General features: G+C 43.3%; 1 protein-coding gene across 1 annotated transcript in view; it reads left to right on the plus strand.

The window, feature by feature from the left end:
- Positions 1–22,322, plus strand: part of LOC139382822 (membrane-associated phosphatidylinositol transfer protein 3-like) — a 174,236-nt gene that overhangs the window by 124,494 nt on the left and 27,420 nt on the right. The window contains exons 11-13 of the mRNA XM_071127052.1: positions 3,939–4,133; positions 6,210–6,358; positions 9,137–9,253. Coding sequence (XP_070983153.1) covers positions 3,939–4,133; positions 6,210–6,358; positions 9,137–9,253 — 461 coding nt within the window. The remainder of the gene's footprint in view (positions 1–3,938; positions 4,134–6,209; positions 6,359–9,136; positions 9,254–22,322) is intronic.

A 22,322-nucleotide genomic window follows, 5' to 3' on the forward strand; every position in this document is an offset into this window, starting at 1 on the left:
CGCGATTGCATTTAGAATGGTTACGCAATCATTGGGCTTATAAAAGCCCATTTCACTCCAGCAGCAACATGAGCTGTTTGAGAAGCTGTAGCAGCTCATAGGCTCTGTATCTGTACACTGTGCTCGCGTGATAAACATAACGACTAACGAAAATACACACGCGGCAATTCAATTCCACTAAATGATGCAAATGAACCTATAGACTGATAAGGATGACCGGTCAAATATATTTCCATTGACAGGTTTTTCCAACAATGACTAGGATAAAAAGCATTATGTTGCAATGGGATTTTTATTATTCTCCCTGACAGTTGGCTGGCACCAGTTTTATTTATCAGCTTCTAATTGTTTTGATAGGCTAATGGAAACCCTAGTTTGTGTGTGTGTTTGTGTGTAGGTGTGTGCACGCGGGTCCATGCATGTGCTTGCGTACATGCATTCGTAAAAGGATACAACAGATTAGGGAAAATATCTGTCACACCCAGTCACATCTTCTACACTAATTGCCATACAACAGAACCTTAATTTCACTCTCTCATAGGCACACGCTATAGTATGCTGCTTGTTTACATTCCAACATTTATTTAGCCCTGTGTGACACTGAATATGTATGTGACCATCCTTGCCACCTTTCCCCATGCCTATAAAAAGACCAGTCTCAACTGTTGGTTTTTCTTGGCCACCATAACCGCAGGCCTGTATTAGCTCCACCTGATTCCCCCACACGCCTGCCTGGGAAAGCAGCCTGGAGTTTGTATTCTGCTGTGGTTGCCAGTCCCTTACAGACAGGGGAAATTAGACTGACAGCCGAGTAGTGTGAAGGAGCATCCGATGCTTTGTTTAAATGCTCCACTAAAGGTCACAGCGGCAGCAACACACAGAGTTAACCTCACTGGAATGGATTGCATAATGACAGTAGACATCCTTTAAGGACCGAGCTGATAGACGATGGCTCACAATAACATATTTTGATATGCAGACATGCAAACACACAGGAATATAGTCACATAAACACACACACACACACTTAAGCATCATGAAAACAAACATCCAGTACACACATTGCCTCTCCATGGATTGCTGGTTAAATAGAGGAATACAAATTAGAGTCCTCAGATGATCAGTCGAGGTGGAGATGCACTGCTCCCTGTTTAGCATTCTGATACAGGAAAATGTTTTCATTGAATACTGTATCTCCATATCCTGGCATCCATGCTGCTGGCATCCATGCTGCTGGCATCCATGCCCCCTGCTGTCCATAATAAAAATAATCCAGCCTTTCTGTGTTCTACTGGCCCTGTCATAATGTAAAAACTAAATACCTGCTGAGAACATCAAACAGGGTCTGGTCCACCCTCTACATCTGTGGCGTCCAGTGATTCACCGCTCGGTAACCAGTAATCACCCACACATACACATACATGCATGAGAACATGCACGCACCCACAGACACACACACACACACACATACACACACAGTACATCACCGGGGCCTCTATACCAGGCGGTGTCAGAGGAAGGCCCTAATAGACTTCAGCCACTCTAGTCATAGTGTTCCCTCTGCTACCGCACGGCAAGCGGTACCGGAGCGCCAAGTTTAGGTCCAAGAGACTTCTAAACAGCTTCTACCCCCAAGCCATAAGACTCCTGAACAGCTAATCAAATGGCTACCCAGACTATTTGCACCCCCACTCCCTCCTCCCCCCGCGCTGCGAATGCTCTGTTATTATCTATGCATAGCCACTTTAGCAACCCTACCTGCATGTACATAATTATCTCAATTACCTTGACACCGGTGCCCCCGCACATTGACACATTGACGCTGTACCGGTACTCCCTGTATACAGCCCCGCTATTGTTATTTACTGCTGCTCTTTAATTATTTGTTTTTCTTACCTCTTACTTTTTATTTTTTTTAGGTATTTTCTTAAAACTGCATCTTTGTTTAAGGGCTTGTAAGTAAGCATTTCACTGTAAGGTCTACACCTGTTGTATTCGGCGCATGTGACAAATAAAATGTGATTTGATTTGATCGTACACACACAGACCTGCCCTTAAATATGCCTGTGCTTAATGGAACGTTCTCCAGGCAGACACTCAGACTGTCTGTTCCTTTCAGAGTCAATGTTAAATGTAATGAGATAGATTACCATGTTATACTGCAAGAGCCTTACATGTAACTGAGACAGAGGACAGACCGACAACAGTCTCCATCACAAATGGGACCCTATTCCCTACAGTGCACTTCTTTTGAAAAGGCCCGTGGTCAAAAGTAGTACACTATATAGAGAATAGGGTGCCATTTGGGACTCACCCCGAAGGATATTGGATATTGTTATTGGGTTGCTTTTATGGATATCGATATGTCAAGGCTTTTCTTTTCTTTTTTTGACACTTAATTCACTCGCTCTGTCCTTCCCCTCCCTCTTTCCCTCTACAGTACAGTACAACATAGCATAGTTGTTACAGAAGGCTGATGATAATGTTTCCAGAGCTGGAGAATTGATTGGAACAATGTGGATGCACTCATATAACCTATACTACAGATAGCCTTTACTACAGCCTTTCATTACAATAAACAACAACGCAGTACTGTAACCATGCCAACCATACCTGAGCCCTAGTTATGCTGCTGCCAGAGACAGAGAGTATATTGTCAAGCTATTACAGACATATAAAATGGAGAGGAAGTAGAAGAAAATGCTAAAATAAGGGGAAAGGAACGAATACAAGTAGAATGAACAGCTGAATTGAATTGGATGAAGAGAAAATACATTGGCCTCAACATGTCTAGGAAATGATGACACATTTCCCTTGTAGTCTATCTGTCTCTCTCTTTTCTCTTCATTGCTCTCTCTTATACTATCTCTCTCTCTCCCTCCCACTCTCCTTCTTTATTCCAGAAAGGATCCTGTGAAGTTCAACATAAATGTATCATTGAACAGAGGGAGCAGTCACTTGTCTCTAAGAATGATATTATTGATGTGATCTGCTACGAGTATGTCATGTCTTGTAAAGACTATCCTACAGGTCCATGTTCTCTGATACAACCATATATATCACGGGGGAAATCCATGTTTCCTCCTTCAGTCTACGGGACAAAACATACACATCCGTCCAAAAATAAAGGTGAGGAGTAACTAGGGCCATCTGGGCTGTAGTGTAGTTGTTTACAGTTTCCCTCACTTTCTCTCAGCTCCTGGGGTTGGGTGTGTTGATTGGTCATCACCATCGGTCACAATCCCTGGATCATTGCAAGCCCAACCTAATTACCTGACACTGTGTGTGTTTCCAAGGCTTTCCTCTAGCACGCACAAAACAAGCTAATACCACATACTAGCCAATTAGACCATATAACAGTATTGATTTATTATTTAAAACTTGACCCCTTTTCTCTCCCAATTTTGTGATATCCAATTGGTAATTACATTATTGTCCCATCGTTGCAACTCCCATAAGGACTCAGGAGAGGCGAAGATCGAGAGCAATGCGTCCACCGAAAAATAACCCATCCAAGCCACACTGCTTCTTGGCACACTGCGCGCTTAACCCAGAAGCCTACTGCACCAATGTGTCGGAGGAAACACCGTACGACTAACCACCGAAGTCAGCGTGCATGTGCCTGACTGCCACAAGGAGTCACTAGAGCGCGATGGGACAAGGACATCACAGCCGGCCAAACCCTCCCCTAACTCGGACGATGCTGGGCCAATTGTGCGGCCTCCTCATGGGCTTCCGGTCGCGGCCGTGACGCCTCCAGCACTGAGATGCAGTGCATTAGACTGCTGTGCCACTCGGGACGCCCATAACAGTACTGATTCACAGAAAATGTTACTAGTTAATTGTTATATAATTAAACTCTCCCTCCCTTTCACTCTTTCTACCACTCTCTCCCTCTGCCTGTCTCTCTCTCTCTCTCTGTCTCTCTCTCATTTTAGCTGACAGTATCCAAAGTCACCCAGAGGTGTTCCTGGAGGCAGAGCCCAGTCCTGGTGCCCCGACCGTGCCCCCTTCCCCTGAGACAGACAGCAGTGGAAGGGGAGGAGGAGGAGGGCGCAGAGCCAGTGTGACCAGCGTGGACAGTGAGACGTCCTTCTGCTCTGTGGGCCGGATGAGTAGCACCATCACCAACAGTGAGTGTGAGAGAGAATGAAAGAGAGACAGGAGAGAGGGAGAGAGAGAAGCAGAGAGAAAGGGCAAAAGAGAGAGAGAGGACAAGATAGAGAGAGAAAGAAAGAAAGAAAGAAAGAAAGAAAAGGCAGTGATATGAAAAGAGAGAGAGAGAAAGAAGCACAGAGAGAGAGAAATAAGCACACAGAGAGAGAGAAAGAAGCACAGAAAGAAGCACAGAGAGAGAGAAAGAAGCACACAGAGAGAGAAAGAAGCACAGATAGAGAAAGAAAGAAGCAAAGAGAGAGAAAGAAGCACAGAGAGAGAGAAAGAAGCAGAGAGAGAAAGAAGCACAGAGAGAGAGGAAGAAGCACAGATAGGGAGAGAAAGAAGCAGAGAGAGAGAAGGAAGCAGAGAGAGAGAGAAAGAAGCATAGAGAGAAAGAAGCACAGAGAGAGAGAAAGAAGCACAGAGAGAGAAAGAAAGAAGCAGAGAGGGTAAGAAGCAGAGAGAGAAAGAAAGAATCAGAGAGAGAATGAAGCACACAGAGGAATAAGCATAGAGAGAAAGAAGCATAGAGAGAGAGAGAGAGAAATAAGCACAGAGAGAAAGAAGCACAGAGAGAGAGAAAGAAGCAGAGAGATAGAAAGAAGCACACAGAGAGAGAAAGAAAGAAGCAGAGAGAGAAAGAAGCACACAAAGAGAGAAAGAAAGAAGCAGAGAGAGAGAGAGAAAGAAGCAGAGAGAGAGAAAGAAGCACAGAGAGAGAGAAAGAAAGAAGCAGAGAGAGAGAAAGAAGCAGAGAGAGAGAGAAAGAAGCAGAGAGAGAGAGAAAGAAGCATAGAGAGAGAAAGAAGCAGAGAGAGAGAAATAAGCATATAGAAAGAAGCATAGAGAGAGAAAGAAGCATAGAGAGAGAGAGAAAGAAGCATAGAGAGAGAATGAACCAGAGAGAGAGAAAGAACCAGAGAGAGAGATAGAAATAAGCATAGAGAGAGAAAGAAGCAGAGAGAGAGAGAAAGAGAGAAAGAAGCATAGAGAGAGAAAGAAGCAGAGAGAGAGAGAAAGAAGCATAGAGAGAGAGAGAGAGAGAAAGAAGCATAGAGAGAGAAAGAAGCACAGAAAAAGAGAAAGAAGCATAGAGAGAGAGAAGCATAGAGAGAGAAAGAGAAAGAAGCAGAGAGAGAGAAAGAAGCAGAGAGAGAGAAAGAAGCATAGAGAGAGAGAGAAAGAAGCATAGAGAGAGAAAGAAGCACAGAGAAAGAGAAAGAAGCATAGAGAGAGAGAGAGAGAAGCATAGAGAGAGAAAGAGAAAGAAGCAGAGAGTGAGAGAAAGAAGCAGAGAGAGAGAAAGAAGCATAGAGAGAGAAAGAAGAATAGAGAGAAAAAGAAGAATAGAGAGAGAGAGAGAGAGAGAGAGAGAGAGAGAGAGAGAAAGAAGCATATATAGAGAGAGATAAAGAAGCATAGAGAGAGAAAGAAGCACAGAGAAAGAGAAAGAAGCATAGAGAGAAAGAAGCATAGAGAGAGAGAAAGAAGCATAGAGAGAGAGAAAGAAGCATAGAGAGAGAGAGAGAAGCATAGAGAGAGAAAGAAGCATAAAGAGAGAGAAAGAAGCATAGAGAGAGAAAGAAGCATAGAGAGAGAGAGAAATAAGCATAGAGAGAGAAAGAAGCATAGAGAGAGAGAGAGAAAGAAGCATAGAGAGAGAAAGAAGCACAGAGAGAGAATGAGAAAGAGGCATAGAGAGAAAGAGAGACAGGTGGAGACTGCTCATTAGCGATCAGAGGTAAAGGGCACATTGGGGCTACGCTCTATACATTATTTAATCAGTTATCTATGGTGGGCACATATAGCCAGACTCAGGAGATCCAACTGTGCCTCTCCAGATTAACCTACTTCTATTGCTAATACTGTGGTGCCTAAAAGACCAGATGAATAATACCATTAGTATCCACAAATCACTTCAAATAACTCCAAGAAACCCTTATTATCTTGATATTCCTATGTTCATTCTCTCCCTTCTGTGTGTTTCTCTCTCTCTCTCTGTGTGTGTGTGCGTTCGTGTGTGTGTTTGTGCGCATGCCTATGTGCCTCAGTTTCCAGTAGCTGGTGGGGCTCTAAGAGGTTGGACTATGCTCTGTACTGTCCAGACGTGTTGACCTCCTTCCCCACCGTGGCACTGCCTCATCTCTTCCATGCCTCCTACTGGGAGTCCACTGATGTTGCTGCGTTTCTGCTCCGACAGGTAACACCCACCCCTCCATATGTATATGTGTGTGTTTGTGGTTCTTGTGACTATTGAGCCTAGAATTCAGATACTGTATACCAACAGTCATTATTTGTGCTGTGGATTGTGGCTGTGCGTGCCTGCATGCATACGTGTGTGTGAGGGTGTGTGTGTGTATTATGTGTATGTCGGAGGTGTGTGTGGATCTGCTCGTGATATCTTCAGACACCCGCAGAGTGAATAAAACCAGCCGGCGTGTCGTGTCCAGTTGAAACCCATTCTGACCAGTGACAGCCTTTTAACATTGTCATTAGAGAGCAATGAGATACACTACATGGCTAAAAGTATGTGGACACCTGCTCGTCGAGAATCTCACTCCAAAATCATGGGCATTAATATGGAGTTGGTCCTCTGTTTGCTAATATAACAGCCACTCTTCTGGGAAGGCTTTCCACTAGATGTTGGAACATTGCTGCGGAGACTTGCTTCCCATTCAGCCACAAGAGCATTAGTGAGGTCGTCCATTCGCCCAATAATGTTGGGCGATTAGGCCTGACTCGTAGTTGGCGTTCCAATTCATCCCAAAGGCTTTGGATGGGGTTGAGGTCAGAGCTCTGTGCAAGCCAGCCAAGTTCTTTCCACACCGATCTCGACAAACCATTTCTGTAGGGACCTCGCTTTGTGCACGGGGCCGACATCATAATGAAACAGGAAAGGGCCTTCCCCAAACTGTCCCCAAACAGTTATTGTGCTGACGTTGCTTCCAGAGGCAGTTTGGAACTCGGTAGTGAGTGTTGCGAACAAGGACAGACAATTTTAACGCACTACGAGCTTCAGCAATTGGCGGTCCCATTCTGTGAGCTTGTGTGGCCTACCAATTCACAGCTGAGCTGTACTTACAATTGACCGGAGCAGCTCTAGCAGGGCAGAAAATTGACGAAATGACTTGTTGGAAAAGTGGCATCCTATGATGGTGCCACTTTGAAAGCCACTGAGCTCTTCAGGAAGGCCATTCTACTATCAAATCAAATCAAATGTTATTTGCAACATGCTTACTTACTTACGCACCTAACCAACAATGCAGTTCAAGAAATAGAGTTAAGCTTAAGTAAAACATTTAATAAAAATAAACATTGATACCAAGTCAATGTGCAGGGGTACAGGTTAGCTGAGGTAATTTGTGCATGTAAGTAGGGGTAAAGTGACTATGCATAAACAGTGAGTAACAGCAGTGTAAAAACATGGGGGGGGGTTGGCCATTTGATTAATTGTTCAGTCTTATGGCTTGGGGGTAGAAGCTGTTAAGGAGCCTTTTGGACCTAGACTTGGCGCTCCGGTACTGCTTGCTGTGCGGTAGCAGAGAGAACAGTCTATGACTTGGGTGACTGGAGTCTTTGATGATTTTTTGGGCCTTCCTCTGACACCTCCTAGTATAGAGGTCCTGGATGGCAGGAAGCTTGGCCCCAGTGATGTACTGGGCCGTACGCACTATCCTCTGTAGCGCTTACGGTCGGATGCCGAGCAGTTGCCATACCTGGTGGTGATGCAACCGGTGGTGATGCAACCGGTCAGGATGGTGCAGCTGTAGAACATTTTGAGGATCTTGGGACCCATGTCAAATCTTTTCAGTCTCCAGAGGGGGAATTGTGGGCACTATGGTGTTGAACGCTGAGTTGTAGTCAATGAACAGCATTCTCACATAGGTGTTCCTTTTGTCCAGGTGGGAAAGGTCAGATATTCTTTTATCGTGATTGCATGGTTGTGTGCTCGATTTTATACACCTGTCAGCAACCGGTGTGGCTGAAATAGCTGACTCCACTAATTTGAAGGGGTGTCCACCTACTTCAAGGAGAAGAGACCAGAGCAGCATCCAATACAGTAAGGTGTTGTTTCTCAAATTGCACCCTATTCCCTATATAGTGCACTACCTTTGACCAGGATCCATAGGGTTCTGGCTAAAAGTAGTGCTCGATATAGGGAATAAGGTGCCATTTGGAAAGTGCACCCATGGTGTTGGCTGCTGCTGCGGTACCTCAGTCTTTTGTGTGGGAGAGTGACGTGAGGGAAATCAGAGAGTACACAGGAAATGAGAAGTATTATGTATCTCTGCCGTTTCAGCTCTAATCGATATCCTATCATGGAAATGGATACGGACCTTATGATTCGCACAAGCTTACTGCCCTTTTCATTTATTTACTGTACTAAACTGATGGTTTAGTGAAATCAATGACCTATTCTTACATAATTGCTGTGTAATAAGAGGTTGAATCTTAAACTAGGATCTCGTTAATACAGTCATGGAGTAGAGCTCCTTCTCTCACTGTGACCTGTCCTTCCTCTACACTCCTCTTTGGAAACACATAATTAGCCCTGCTGTTTCATTAGCCTGGCTACACATTGATTAGGCTAAAGATAGACAGGTTTTTCTTCTCAACTTCTGAGATGAAATGTACATAGAGTCCACTCCATAGCGGATCATCCTCTAGCTATCCTGTTAATACACCTCAATCTTCCTCTTGACAAATGAGCTCCAGTTAGCATCTGTGACTGTGTACACCTCAAGATAATGACAGTCCTAGTTTTATTCTCTCTAAAGTGTGTTTGAGCACCAGAGGATGAGTATTCCATATAATTGTTTTGTCTGTAGGTCGTGTGACACTCCACTGATAAATGTGCATCCGGTGCTTAAATGTAGACTAGGGATTCTGTTTGAGAAGTGCCGTCATACTGAGTGGACTAAGCCGGCGGTGGATTAATGGACTGTGTGCGTGCGTGCTTGTGTGTTTGTTCATGTAGCTCATACGATGCGACAGTGTGAAGGCCCAGGAAGCTGACAGCAAGGACTCAGCCCCCTTCTCTCCATCCAGCCCACGGGAGAAGTGGCTTCGCAGGAGGACGCATGTCAAACTGAGGGTGAGGAAACCAGCATGACTTATTAATGGAAGATAAAGGACAGTTCAGTAGGAAGTGTCAATATTAGCCCCACACTGTTGATTCTATGGCTATGTCCGAAATGGCACCCTATTCCCTATATAGTGCACTACTTTTGACCAGGGCTCTGGATAAAAGAAGTGCGCTATATAGAGAATAGGGTCCCATTTGGGGCAGATTTGGGATTACTGTGTGTATTGTAGAAAGAAGCTATTTGTAGTACGTTCAATCGCTTTATGCGGAAATTCCAATAAATATTGAATCATCTTTAGTTCAAACATTTTATAATTGTATCTCAGTCAGAGACAAAGCGATAAGAACGAGTGCGCACACACAGGCACGCATGCACACACACACACAGGCACGCATGCACACACACACACAGGCACGCATGCACACACACACACAGGCACGCATGCACACACACACACTTATGCACACACTTTTACCGTCAGCTCCACACATCTTGTCACGATCGTCGTCAAGGAAATGACTGGACCAAGGTGCTCCACCTCTGGCTCCCCCCACTTTGGTGGCACCTCTGGTGCGGGGACCCTCGTTGCAGGCCCCGGACTGGGGACCCTCCTTGTAGGCCCTGGACTGGGAACCCTCGTTGTAGGCCCTGAACTGGGGACCCTTGTTATAGGCCCCGGACTGGGGACCCTCGTTGTAGGCCCTGGACTGGGGACCCTCGTTGTAGGCCCTGGACTGGGGACCCTCGTTGTAGGCCCTGGACTGGGGACCCTCGTTGTAGGCCCCGGACTGGGGACCCTCGTTGCAGGCCCCGGACTGGGGACCCTCGTTGCAGGCCCCGGACTGGGGACCCTCGTTGCAGGCCCCGGACTGGGGACCCTCGTTGTAGGCCCTGGACTGGGGGCCCTTGTTGTAGGCCCCGGACTGGGGACCCTCGCTGTAGGCCCCGGACTGGGGACCCTCGCTGCAGGCCCCGGACTGGGAACCCTCGCTGCAGGCCCCGGACTGGGGACCGTCGCTGGAGGCCCCGTACTGGGGACCGTCGCTAGAGGCTCCGGACTGGAGACTGTCGCTGGAGGCTCCGGACTGGTAACCGTCGCTGCAGGCTCCGGACAGGGGACCGTCGCTGCAGGCTCCGGACAGGGGACCGTCGCTGCAGGCTCCGGACAGGGGACCGTCGCTGCAGGCTCCGGACAGGGGACCGTCGCTGGAGGCTCCGGACCGCGGATCAACGCTGGAGGCTTCGTGCCATGGATCCTCACTGCAGGCTCCGGGCCATGGATCATCACTGGAGGCTCCGTGCCGTGGATCATCACTGGAGGCTTTGTGCCATGGATCATCACTGGAGGCTTCATGCCATGGATCATCACTGGAGGCTTCGGGCCATGGATCATCACTGGAGGCTTTGGGCCATGGATCATCACTGGAGGCTTCGGGCCATGGATCATCACTGGAGGCTTCGGGCCATGGATCATCACTGGAGGCTTCGAACGTGGAGCCGGAACAGGTCTCACCGGACTGAGGAGATGTACTGGAAGCCTGGTGCGTGGAACTGCCACAGGGCTTACCAGGCTGGGGAGACATACTGGAGGCCCGGTACGTGGAACCGGAACAGGTCTCACCGGACTGGGGAGATGCCCTGGAAGCCTGGTGCATGGAGCAGGCACCGGATACACTGGGCCGTGGAGGCGCACTGGAGGTCTCAAGCGTAGAGCTGGCACAACCTATCCTCGCTGGATGGTTACTTTCGCCCGGCAAATGCGGGGCGCTAGCACAGGACGCACTGGGCTGTGCAGACGCACCGGAGACACAGTGCGCAGAGCCGGCACAGGGGCGAAGAGATGCACTGGAGGCCAGTAGCGCTGAGCCGGCCGAAGAGACGCACTGGAGGCCAGGAGCGCTGAGCCGGCACCATCCGTCCTGGCTGGATGCCCACTCTAGCCCGGCCAATGCGAGGAGCTGGAACATAGCGCACCGGGCTATGACTGCGCACTGAAGACATGGTGCGCATCACCGCATAACACAGTGCCTGACCAGTACCACACTCCCTACTGTGAGCACGGGGAGTTAGCTCCGCCAACCTCCCCGTGTGCCCCTCCAAAAATGTTTTGGGGAGTGGCCTCCCGGTCTTCCTTGCCAGCCGTGACCCTGTGTAACGCTGGGCCCCTTTACTAGCTGCTTCCACCTTCCTCGCTGCTTCCACCTGCTTCCACGGCAGGCGATCCTTTCCAGCCAGGATCCCCTTCCTCCCAGAATGTCCTCCCATGTCCACTCTGTCTGCTCCTCCCGGCCACCCCGCTTGGTCCGTTTGTGGTGGGTTGTTCTGTCACGATCGTCATCAAGGAAATGACCGGACCAAGGTGCAAAGTTGTAAGCGTACATTATTTTATTTTAAATGTCGCCAACAAATAAAACAATAAAATGAACGTGAAGCTCTGTAAGGCTATACATGCCACTAACAAAGACAACAACCCACAAATGAGAAAAGGAAAAAAGGCTGCCTAAGTATGATTCCCAATCAGAGACAACGATAGACAGCTGTCCCTGATTGAGAATCATACCCGGCTAAAAACAAAGAACCAGAAAGCATAGACTTTCACACCCGAGTCACACCCTGACCAAACAAGAATAAAGAATAAAAGGATCTCTATGGTCAGGGCGTGACACATCTTTTCACAGCTTTCATAATTTTTGCCTCAACAGCCTTGGTCTGCTATAGATTAACATTAAAGTACACAGACACTAAATGGGCAATTTATTTGCCATTGTTGCTTCTGTGTCTGTGTGTGGGCTGAGACTTGAATGTTGTGTGTTTCATCTTCGATCATTGATGCTAGCACAACAAAACAATTACCTGATGCTCCAGCATAAAATACAACATGACTACTGCCAGGCTGAAAGGTCAGCCCAGTCTATTTCTGGGATATCAGTGTATTCAAAGCAAATAATTCAATAACAATGGGCTTTTGTCCTGTTATATTATGTACTGCGTGGCCCACTGGAACCTATCTCCAGTATATTTAAGGAAACTAGACATAGGATTCATTGGACTGTGTCTTACATGCTCTGCTCCAGCCTCCAAGCCTGTGATCTGTCTCTTGTCTAACTGGTAGAGGAGCAACAGCTGGAGGAGGAGCAGCTTGGAGAACTTGACCACTTAAACTTCCGGCGCCGACAGAGATGGCCGCCTCGCTTCGCGTTCCTAGGAAACTATGCAGTATTTTGTTTTTTTACATGTTATTTCTTACATTGTTACCCCAGATAATCTTAGGTTTTATTACATACTTGTCGGGAGGAACTATTGGATATAAGAGCAACGTCAACTCACCAACATTACGACCAGGAATACCACTTTCCCGAAGCGGATCCTCTGTTTTGCCCACCACCCAGGACAATGCATCGGATCCCAGCCGGCGAACCAAAACAACTACGCCGTAAAAGGGGCAGACGAAGCGGTCTTCTGGTCAGGCTCCGGAGACGGGCACATCGCACACCGCTCCCAAGTATACTACTTGCCAATGTGCAGTCTCTTGACAACAAGATAGATGAAATCCGAGCAAGGGTAGCATTCCAGAGAGACATAAGAGACTGTAACGTTCTTTGCTTCACGGAAACATGGCTCACTCGAGATATGCTATCGGAGTCGGTACAGCCAGCTGGTTTCTTCACGCATCGCGCCGACAGAAACAAGCATCTTTCTGGTAAGAAGAAGGGCGGGTGGGTATGCCTTATGATTAACGAGACGCGGTGTGATCATAACAACATACAGGAACTCAAGTCCTTCTGTTCACCTGACTTAGAATTCCTCACAAACAAATGCCGACCGCATTATCTACCAAGAGAATTCTCTTCAATTATAATCACAGCTGCATATATTCCCCCCCAAGCAGACACATCAATGGCCCTGAATGAACTTCATTTGACTCTATGTAAACTGGAAACCACATATCCCGAGGCAGCATTCATTGTAGCTGGGGATTTTAACAAGGCTAATCTGAAATCAAGACTCCCTAAATTCTATCAGCATATCGATTGTGCAACCAGGGCTGGTAAAAGCCTGGATCATTGTTATTCTAACTTCTGTGACGCATATAAGGCCCTCCCCCGCTCTCCTTTTGGAAAAGCTGACCACGACTCCATTTTGTTGCTTCCAGCCTATAGACAGAAACTAAAACAGGAAGCTCCCGGGCTCAGGTCTGTTCAACGCTGGTCCGACCAATCTGATTCCACGCTTCAAGATTGCTTCGTTCACGTGGACTGGGATATGTTCCGCATTACGTCAAACAACAACATTGACGAATGCGCTAATTCGGTGAGTGAGTTTATTAGCAAGTGCATCGGTGATGTTGTACCCACAGCGTTTATTAAAACATTCCCGAACCAGAAACCGTGGATTGATGGCAGCATTCGCGCAAAACTGAAAGCGCGAACTACTGCTTTTAATCAGGGCAAGGTGACCGGAAACATGACCGAATACAAACAGTGTAGGTATTCCCTCCACAAGGCAATCAAACAAGCTAAGTGTCAGTATAGAGACAAAGTAGAGTCGCAATACAACAGCTCAGACACAAGAGGTATGTGGCAGGGTCTACAGTCAATCACGGATTACAAAAAGAAAACCAGCCTCGTCGCGGACCAGGATGTCTTGCTCCCAGACAGACTAAACAACTTCTTTGCTCGCTTTGAGGACAATACAGTGCCACTGACACGGCCCGCTACCAAAACCTGCGGACTCTCCTTCACTGCAGCCGATGTGAGTAAAACATTTAAACGTGTTAACCCTCGCAAGGCTGCAGGCCCAGGCTGCATCCCCAGCCGCGTCCTCAGAGCATGCGCAGACCAGCTGGCTGGTGTGTTTACGGACATATTCAATCAATCCTTATCCCAGTCTGCTGTTCCCACATGCTTCAAGAGGGCCACCATTGTTCCTGTTCCTAAGAAAGCTAAGGTAACTGAGCTAAACAACTACCGCCCCGTAGCACTCACTTCCGTCATCATGATGTGTTTTGTAACCTCCACCCTACCTGACACCCTAGACCCACTCCAATTTGCTTACCGCCCCAATAGCTCCACAGACGACGCAATCGCAACCACACTGCACACTGCCCTAACCCATCTGAACAAGAAGAATACCTATGTGAGAATGCTGTTCATCGACTACAGCTCAGCATCTAACACCATAGTACCCTCCAAACTTCATCAAGCTCGAGACCCTGGGCCCTGTGCAACTGGGTACTGGACTTCCTGACGGGCCGCCCCCAGGTGGTGAGGGTAGGTAACAGCAGTTGATCTTCAACACTGGGGCCCCACAAGGGTGTGTTCTGAGCTCCCTGTTCACTCGCGACTACCAACAACGATGATTTGATTACCAACAACGACAAGACGGCCTACAGGGAGGAGGTGAGGACCCTCGGAGTGTGGTGTCAGGAAAATAACCTCACACTCAACGTCAACAAAACAAAGGAGATGATCGTGGACTGCAGGAAACAGCAGAGGGAGCACCCCCCTATCCACATCGATGGGACAATAGTGGAGAGGGTAGTACGTTCTCAGCATACACATCGCGGACAAACTGAATTGGTCCACCCACACAGACAGAGTGGTGAAGAAGGCGCAGCAGCGCCTCTTCAACCTCAGGAGGCTGAATAAATTTGGCTTGTCACCAAAAGCACTCACAAACTTTTACAGATGCACAATCGAGAGCATCCTGTCGGGCTGTATCACCGCCTGGTACGGCAACTGCTCCGCCCACAACCGTAAGGCTTTCCAGAGGGTAGTGAGGTCCGCACAACGCATCCCCGGGGGCAAACTACCTGCCCTCCAGGACACCTACACCACCCGATGTCACAGGAGGACAACAACCACCTGTTCACCCCGTTATCATCCAGAAGGCGAGGTCGGTACAGGTGCATCAAAGCAGGGACCGAGAGACTGAAAAATAGCTTCTATCTCAAGGCCATCAGACTGTTAAACAGCCAACACTAACATTGAGTGGCTGCTGCCAACATACTGACTCAACTCTAGCCACTTTAATAATGTAAAAATTGATGTAAAAATGTATCACTAGCCATTTTAAACAATGCCACTTCAAATAATCTATATACACTGTACTCTATACCATCTACTGCATCTTGCCATCTTGATGTAATACATGTATCACTAGCCACTCTAAACAACGGCACTTTTATATGTTTACATACCCTACATTACTCATCTCATATGTACTGTATATACTGTACTCGATACCATCTACTGCATCTTGCCTATGCCATTCTGTACCATCACTCATTCATATATTTTTATGTACATATTCTTTCATTCCTTTACACTGTGTGTATAAGGTAGTTGTTTTGAAATTGTTAGGTTAGATTATTCGTTGGTTATTACTGCATTGTCGGAACTAGAAGCAGAAGCATTTCGCTACACTTGCATTAACATCTGCTAACCATGTGTATGTGACAAATAATTTTGATTTGATTTGGGATTTGAATATGATATCTGCTATTGTTATACAGTCTCCTGGTGTCCTGTATAGACTTCATCTGGGCACTGCCAGCTCATCCAGGGAATAGTGATACCATTCAGAGGGCCCTACCTGGCATCAGTGACGCTGTGACTTCAGTTCACTATCCTAGTAAGGGTCTCTTTGTCACTGATGGAGTGGGGCCACCGCTGTAAGACAGGGGTCTGCCTCTCCTCTCCATTTCCTCCTCTCAGTGTGTGTCTGAGGGCAAGGTGAACTCACCACTCACCTGGTGTGATAGCGATATGTTCTGCTATTTTCTCATGAGACAGGCATTCATGCAGAGAGATTCAGCAGTGACCTGTAGTAGAGACATGTGGCCACTGTCCAGATATTAGAATCAATCTGGCCTTTCAGCCTATTCACAGACATGCCAGTGTGTAGAAGTCTGTGTGTGTGTGTGTGTGTGTGTGTGTGTGTGTGTGTGTGTGTGTGTGTGTGTGTGTGTGTGTGTGTGTGTGTGTGTGTGTGTGTGTGTGTGTGTGTGTGTGTCATGCTGAGATGCCACAGCTTCAGCATGGCTCAGTACTGGCAAAGATTAATTATTGACAAACTTAATCAAAATGCAAATTGTGTTGTGTCTGGAAATGTTTAATTGCTTCATTAGATGACATTAGCTGGGGTCCCACTATTCATGATACAGGGACTACTGTTTTTCCTTTAGATTTTGTAACCAAACAGTCAATTTGGGGCGGCAGGGTAGCCTAGTGGTTAGAGTGTTGGACTAGTAACCGGAAGGTTGCAAGTTCAAATCCCCGAGCTGACAAGGTACAAAACTGTTGTTCTGCCCCTGAACAGAATGTTATAACTAGGTCTATTGTAGGGTTACTGTATGTTATAACTAGGTCTATTGTAGGGTTACTGTATGTTATAACTAGGTCTATTGTAGGGTTACTGTAAGAATTTGTTCTTAACTGACTTGCCTAGTTAAATAAAGGTACAAATAAATATTTAAAAAATTGCAGGAATTCCAATCACTGTCCTTGGTGCTGTCTCCACTTGTAGCCTAGGCTGTTTGTTTACCATTCATGTGGTCAAGTCAGTAACAGGCCATATAATTGGCGATGGTAGGCTTATCTTATTATAACATTTGGGCAATGTCCAATTGTCCTTGGCTCCAACATGCGGTGCATTTTCGAAATGTGAATGCAACGTGTGTAGTCTAATATTTCCATGTTGAAGCCAATAAAACCAACTAGATAGGCTACATGTTTGTTATAACAATGTCTATTGTAGGGTTACTGTATGTTATAACTAGATCTATTGAAGGGTTACTGTATGTTTGTTATAACTAGGTCTATTGTAGGGTTACTGTATGTTTGTTATAACTAGGTCTATTGTAGGGTTACTGTATGTTATAACTAGATCTATTGTAGGGTTACTGTATGTTATAACTAGGTCTATTGTAGGGTTACTGTATGTTTGTTATAACTAGGTCTATTGTAGGGTTACTGTATGTTATAACTAGATCTATTGTAGGGTTACTGTATGTTATAACTAGGTCTATTGTAGGGTTACTGTATGTTTGTTATAACTAGGTCTATTGTAGGGTTACTGTATGTTATTACTAGGTCTATTGTAGGGTTACTGTATGTTTGTTATAACTAGGTCTATTGTAGGGTTACTGTATGTTATAACTAGATCTATTGTAGGGTTACTGTATGTTATAACTAGGTCTATTGTAGGGTTACTGTATGTTTGTTATAACTAGGTCTATTGTAGGGTTACTGTATGTTATTACTAGGTCTATTGTAGGGTATAACTAGGTCTATTGTAGGGTTACTGTATGTTATAACTAGATCTATTGTAGGGTTACTGTATGTTTGTTATAACTAGGTTTATTGTAGGGTTACTGTATGTTATAACTAGATATATTGTAGGGTTACTGTATGTTTGTTATAACTAGGTTTATTGTAGGGTTACTGTATGTTATAACTAGGTCTATTGTAGGGTTACTGTATGTTATAACTAGGTTTATTGTAGGGTTACTGTATGTTTGTTATAACTAGGTCTATTGTAGGGTTACTGTATGTTATAACTAGGTCTATTGTAGGGTTACTGTATGTTATAACTAGGTTTATTGTAGGGTTACTGTATGTTTGTTATAACTAGGTCTATTGTAGGGTTACTGTATGTTATAACTAGGTCTATTGTAGGGTTACTGTATGTTATAACTAGGTCTATTGTAGGGTTACTGTATGTTTGTTATAACTAGGTTTATTGTAGGGTTACTGTATGTTATAACTAGGTCTATTGTAGGGTTACTGTATGTTATAACTAGGTCTATTGTAGGGTTACTGTATGTTTGTTATAACTAGGTCTATTGTAGGGTTACTGTATGTTATAACTAGGTCTATTGTATGGTTACTGTATGTTATAACTAGGTTTATTGTAGGGTTACTGTATGTTATAACTAGGTCTATTGTAGGGTTACTGTATGTTATAACTAGGTCTATTGTAGGGTTACTGTATGTTATAACTAGGTTTATTGTAGGGTTACTGTATGTTTGTTATAACTAGATCTATTGTAGGGTTACTGTATGTTATAACTAGGTCTATTGTAGGGTTACTGTATGTTTGTTATAACTAGATCTATTGTAGGGTTACTGTATGTTATAACTAGATCTATTGTAGGGTTACTGTATGTTATAACTAGATCTATTGTAGGGTTACTGTATGTTTGTTATAACTAGATCTATTGTAGGGTTACTGTATGTTATAACTAGGTCTATTGTAGGGTTACTGTATGTTTGTTATAACTAGGTCTATTGTAGGGTTACTGTATGTTTGTTATAACTAGGTCTATTGTAGGGTTACTGTATGTTATAACTAGGTCTATTATAGGGTTACTGTATGTTATAACTAGGTCTATTGTAGGGCTACTGTATGTTTGTTATAACTAGGTCTATTGTAGGGTTACTGTATGTTATAACTAAGTATATTGTAGGGTTACTGTATGTTATAACTAGGTCTATTGTAGGGTTACTGTATGTTATAACTAGGTTTATTGTAGGGTTACTGTATGTTTGTTATAACTAGGTTTATTGTAGGGTTACGGTATGTTATAACTAGGTCTATTGTAGGGTTACTGTATGTTATAACTAGGTCTATTGTAGGGTTACTGTATGTTTGTTATAACTAGGTCTATTGTAGGGTTACTGTATGTTTGTTATAACTAGGTCTATTATAGGGTTACTGTATGTTATAACTAGATCTATTGTAGGGTTACTGTATGTTATAACTAGGTCTATTATAGGGTTACTGTATGTTTGTTATAACTAGGTCTATTGTAGGGTTACTGTATGTTTGTTATAACTAGGTCTATTGTAGGGTTACTGTATGTTATAACTAGGTCTATTGTAGGGTTACTGTTTGTTATAACTAGGTTTATTGTAGGGTTACTGTATGTTATAACTAGGTCTATTATAGGGTTACTGTATGTTATAACTAGGTCTATTGTAGGGTTACTGTATGTTATAACTAGGTCTATTATAGGGTTACTGTTTGTTATAACTAGGTCTATTATAGGGTTACTGTATATTATAACTAGGTTTATTGTAGGGTTACTGTATGTTATAACTAGGTCTATTGTAGGGTTACTGTATGTTATAACTAGGTTTATTGTAGGGTTACTGTATGTTATAACTAGGTCTATTGTAGGGTTACTGTATGTTATAACTAGGTTTATTGTAGGGTTACTGTATGTTTGTTATAACTAGGTCTATTGTAGGGTTACTGTTTGTTATAACTAGGTCTATTGTAGGGTTACTGTATGTTATAACTAGATCTATTGTAGGGTTACTGTATGTTATAACTAGGTCTATTGTAGGGTTACTGTATGTTTGTTATAACTAGGTCCATTGTAGGGTTACTGTATGTTTGTTATAACTAGGTTTATTGTAGGGTTACTGTATGTTATAACTAGGTCTATTGTAGGGTTACTGTATGTTATAACTAGGTCTATTGTAGGGTTACTGTATGTTTGTTATAACTAGGTCTATTGTAGGGTTACTGTATGTTATAACTAGGTCTATTGTAGGGTTACTGTATGTTATAACTAGGTTTATTGTAGGGTTACTGTATGTTATAACTAGGTCTATTGTAGGGTTACTGTATGTTATAACTAGGTCTATTGTAGGGTTACTGTATGTTATAACTAGGTCTATTGTAGGGTTACTGTATGTTATAACTAGGTCTATTGTAGGGTTACTGTATGTTTGTTATAACTAGGTCTATTGTAGGGTTACTGTATGTTTGTTATAACTAGGTATATTGTAGGGTTACTGTATGTTTGTTATAACTAGGTATATTGTAGGGTTACTGTATGTTATAACTAGGTCTATTATAGGGTTACTGTATGTTATAACTAGGTCTATTGTAGGGTCACTGTATGTTTGTTATAACTAGGTCTATTGTAGGGTTACTTTATGTTATAACTAGGTCTATTGTAGGGTTACTGTATGTTTGTTATAACTAGGTATATTGTAGGGTTACTGTATGTTATAACTAGGTCTATTGTAGGGTTACTGTATGTTATAACTAGGTCTATTGTAGGGTTACTGTATGTTATAACTAGGTTTATTGTAGGGTTACTGTATGTTATAACTAGGTCTATTGTAGGGTTACTGTATGTTATAACTAGGTCTATTATAGGGTTACTGTATATTATAACTAGGTTTATTGTAGGGTTACTGTATGTTATAACTAGGTCTATTGTAGGGTTACTGTATGTTATAACTAGGTTTATTGTAGGGTTACTGTATGTTATAACTAGGTCTATTGTAGGGTTACTGTATGTTATAACTAGGTTTATTGTAGGGTTACTGTATGTTTGTTATAACTAGGTCTATTGTAGGGTTACTGTATGTTTGTTATAACTAGGTCTATTGTAGGGTTACTGTATGTTATAACTAGGTCTATTGTAGGGTTACTGTTTGTTATAACTAGGTTTATTGTAGGGTTACTGTATGTTATAACTAGGTCTATTATAGGGTTACTGTATGTTATAACTAGTTCTATTGTAGGGTTACTGTATGTTATAACTAGGTCTATTATAGGGTTACTGTTTGTTATAACTAGGTCTATTATAGGGTTACTGTATATTATAACTAGGTTTATTGTAGGGTTACTGTATGTTATAACTAGGTCTATTGTAGGGTTACTGTATGTTATAACTAGGTTTATTGTAGGGTTACTGTATGTTATAACTAGGTCTATTGTAGGGTTACTGTATGTTATAACTAGGTTTATTGTAGGGTTACTGTATGTTTGTTATAACTAGGTCTATTGTAGGGTTACTGTTTGTTATAACTAGGTCTATTGTAGGGTTACTGTATGTTATAACTAGATCTATTGTAGGGTTACTGTATGTTATAACTAGGTCTATTGTAGGGTTACTGTATGTTTGTTATAACTAGGTCCATTGTAGGGTTACTGTATGTTTGTTATAACTAGGTTTATTGTAGGGTTACTGTATGTTATAACTAGGTCTATTGTAGGGTTACTGTATGTTATAACTAGGTCTATTGTAGGGTTACTGTATGTTTGTTATAACTAGGTCTATTGTAGGGTTACTGTATGTTATAACTAGGTCTATTGTAGGGTTACTGTATGTTATAACTAGGTTTATTGTAGGGTTACTGTATGTTATAACTAGGTCTATTGTAGGGTTACTGTATGTTATAACTAGGTCTATTGTAGGGTTACTGTATGTTATAACTAGGTCTATTGTAGGGTTACTGTATGTTATAACTAGGTCTATTGTAGGGTTACTGTATGTTTGTTATAACTAGGTCTATTGTAGGGTTACTGTATGTTTGTTATAACTAGGTATATTGTAGGGTTACTGTATGTTTGTTATAACTAGGTATATTGTAGGGTTACTGTATGTTATAACTAGGTATATTATAGGGTTACTGTATGTTATAACTAGGTCTATTGTAGGGTCACTGTATGTTTGTTATAACTAGGTCTATTGTAGGGTTACTTTATGTTATAACTAGGTCTATTGTAGGGTTACTGTATGTTTGTTATAACTAGGTCTATTGTAGGGTTACTGTATGTTATAACTAGGTTTATTGTAGGGTTACTGTATGTTATAACTAGGTCTATTGTAGGGTTACTGTATGTTATAACTAGGTCTATTGTAGGGTTACTGTATGTTATAACTAGGTTTATTGTAGGGTTACTGTATGTTATAACTAGGTTTATTGTAGGGTTACTGTATGTTATAACTAGGTCTATTGTAGGGTTACTGTATGTTATAACTAGGTCTATTGTAGGGTTACTGTATGTTATAACTAGGTCTATTGTAGGGTTACTGTATGTTATAACTAGATCTATTGTAGGGTTACTGTATGTTATAACTAGGTCTATTATAGGGTTACTGTATGTTTGTTATAACTAGGTCTATTGTAGGGTTACTGTATGTTTGTTATAACTAGGTCTATTGTAGGGTTACTGTATGTTTGTTATAACTAGGTCTATTGTAGGGTTACTGTATGTTATAACTAAGTATATTGTAGGGTTACTGTATGTTATAACTAGGTCTATTGT

The sequence above is a fragment of the Oncorhynchus clarkii genome, chromosome 24 (assembly GCF_045791955.1).
Source record: "Oncorhynchus clarkii lewisi isolate Uvic-CL-2024 chromosome 24, UVic_Ocla_1.0, whole genome shotgun sequence".
Classification (NCBI taxonomy): domain Eukaryota; kingdom Metazoa; phylum Chordata; class Actinopteri; order Salmoniformes; family Salmonidae; genus Oncorhynchus; species Oncorhynchus clarkii.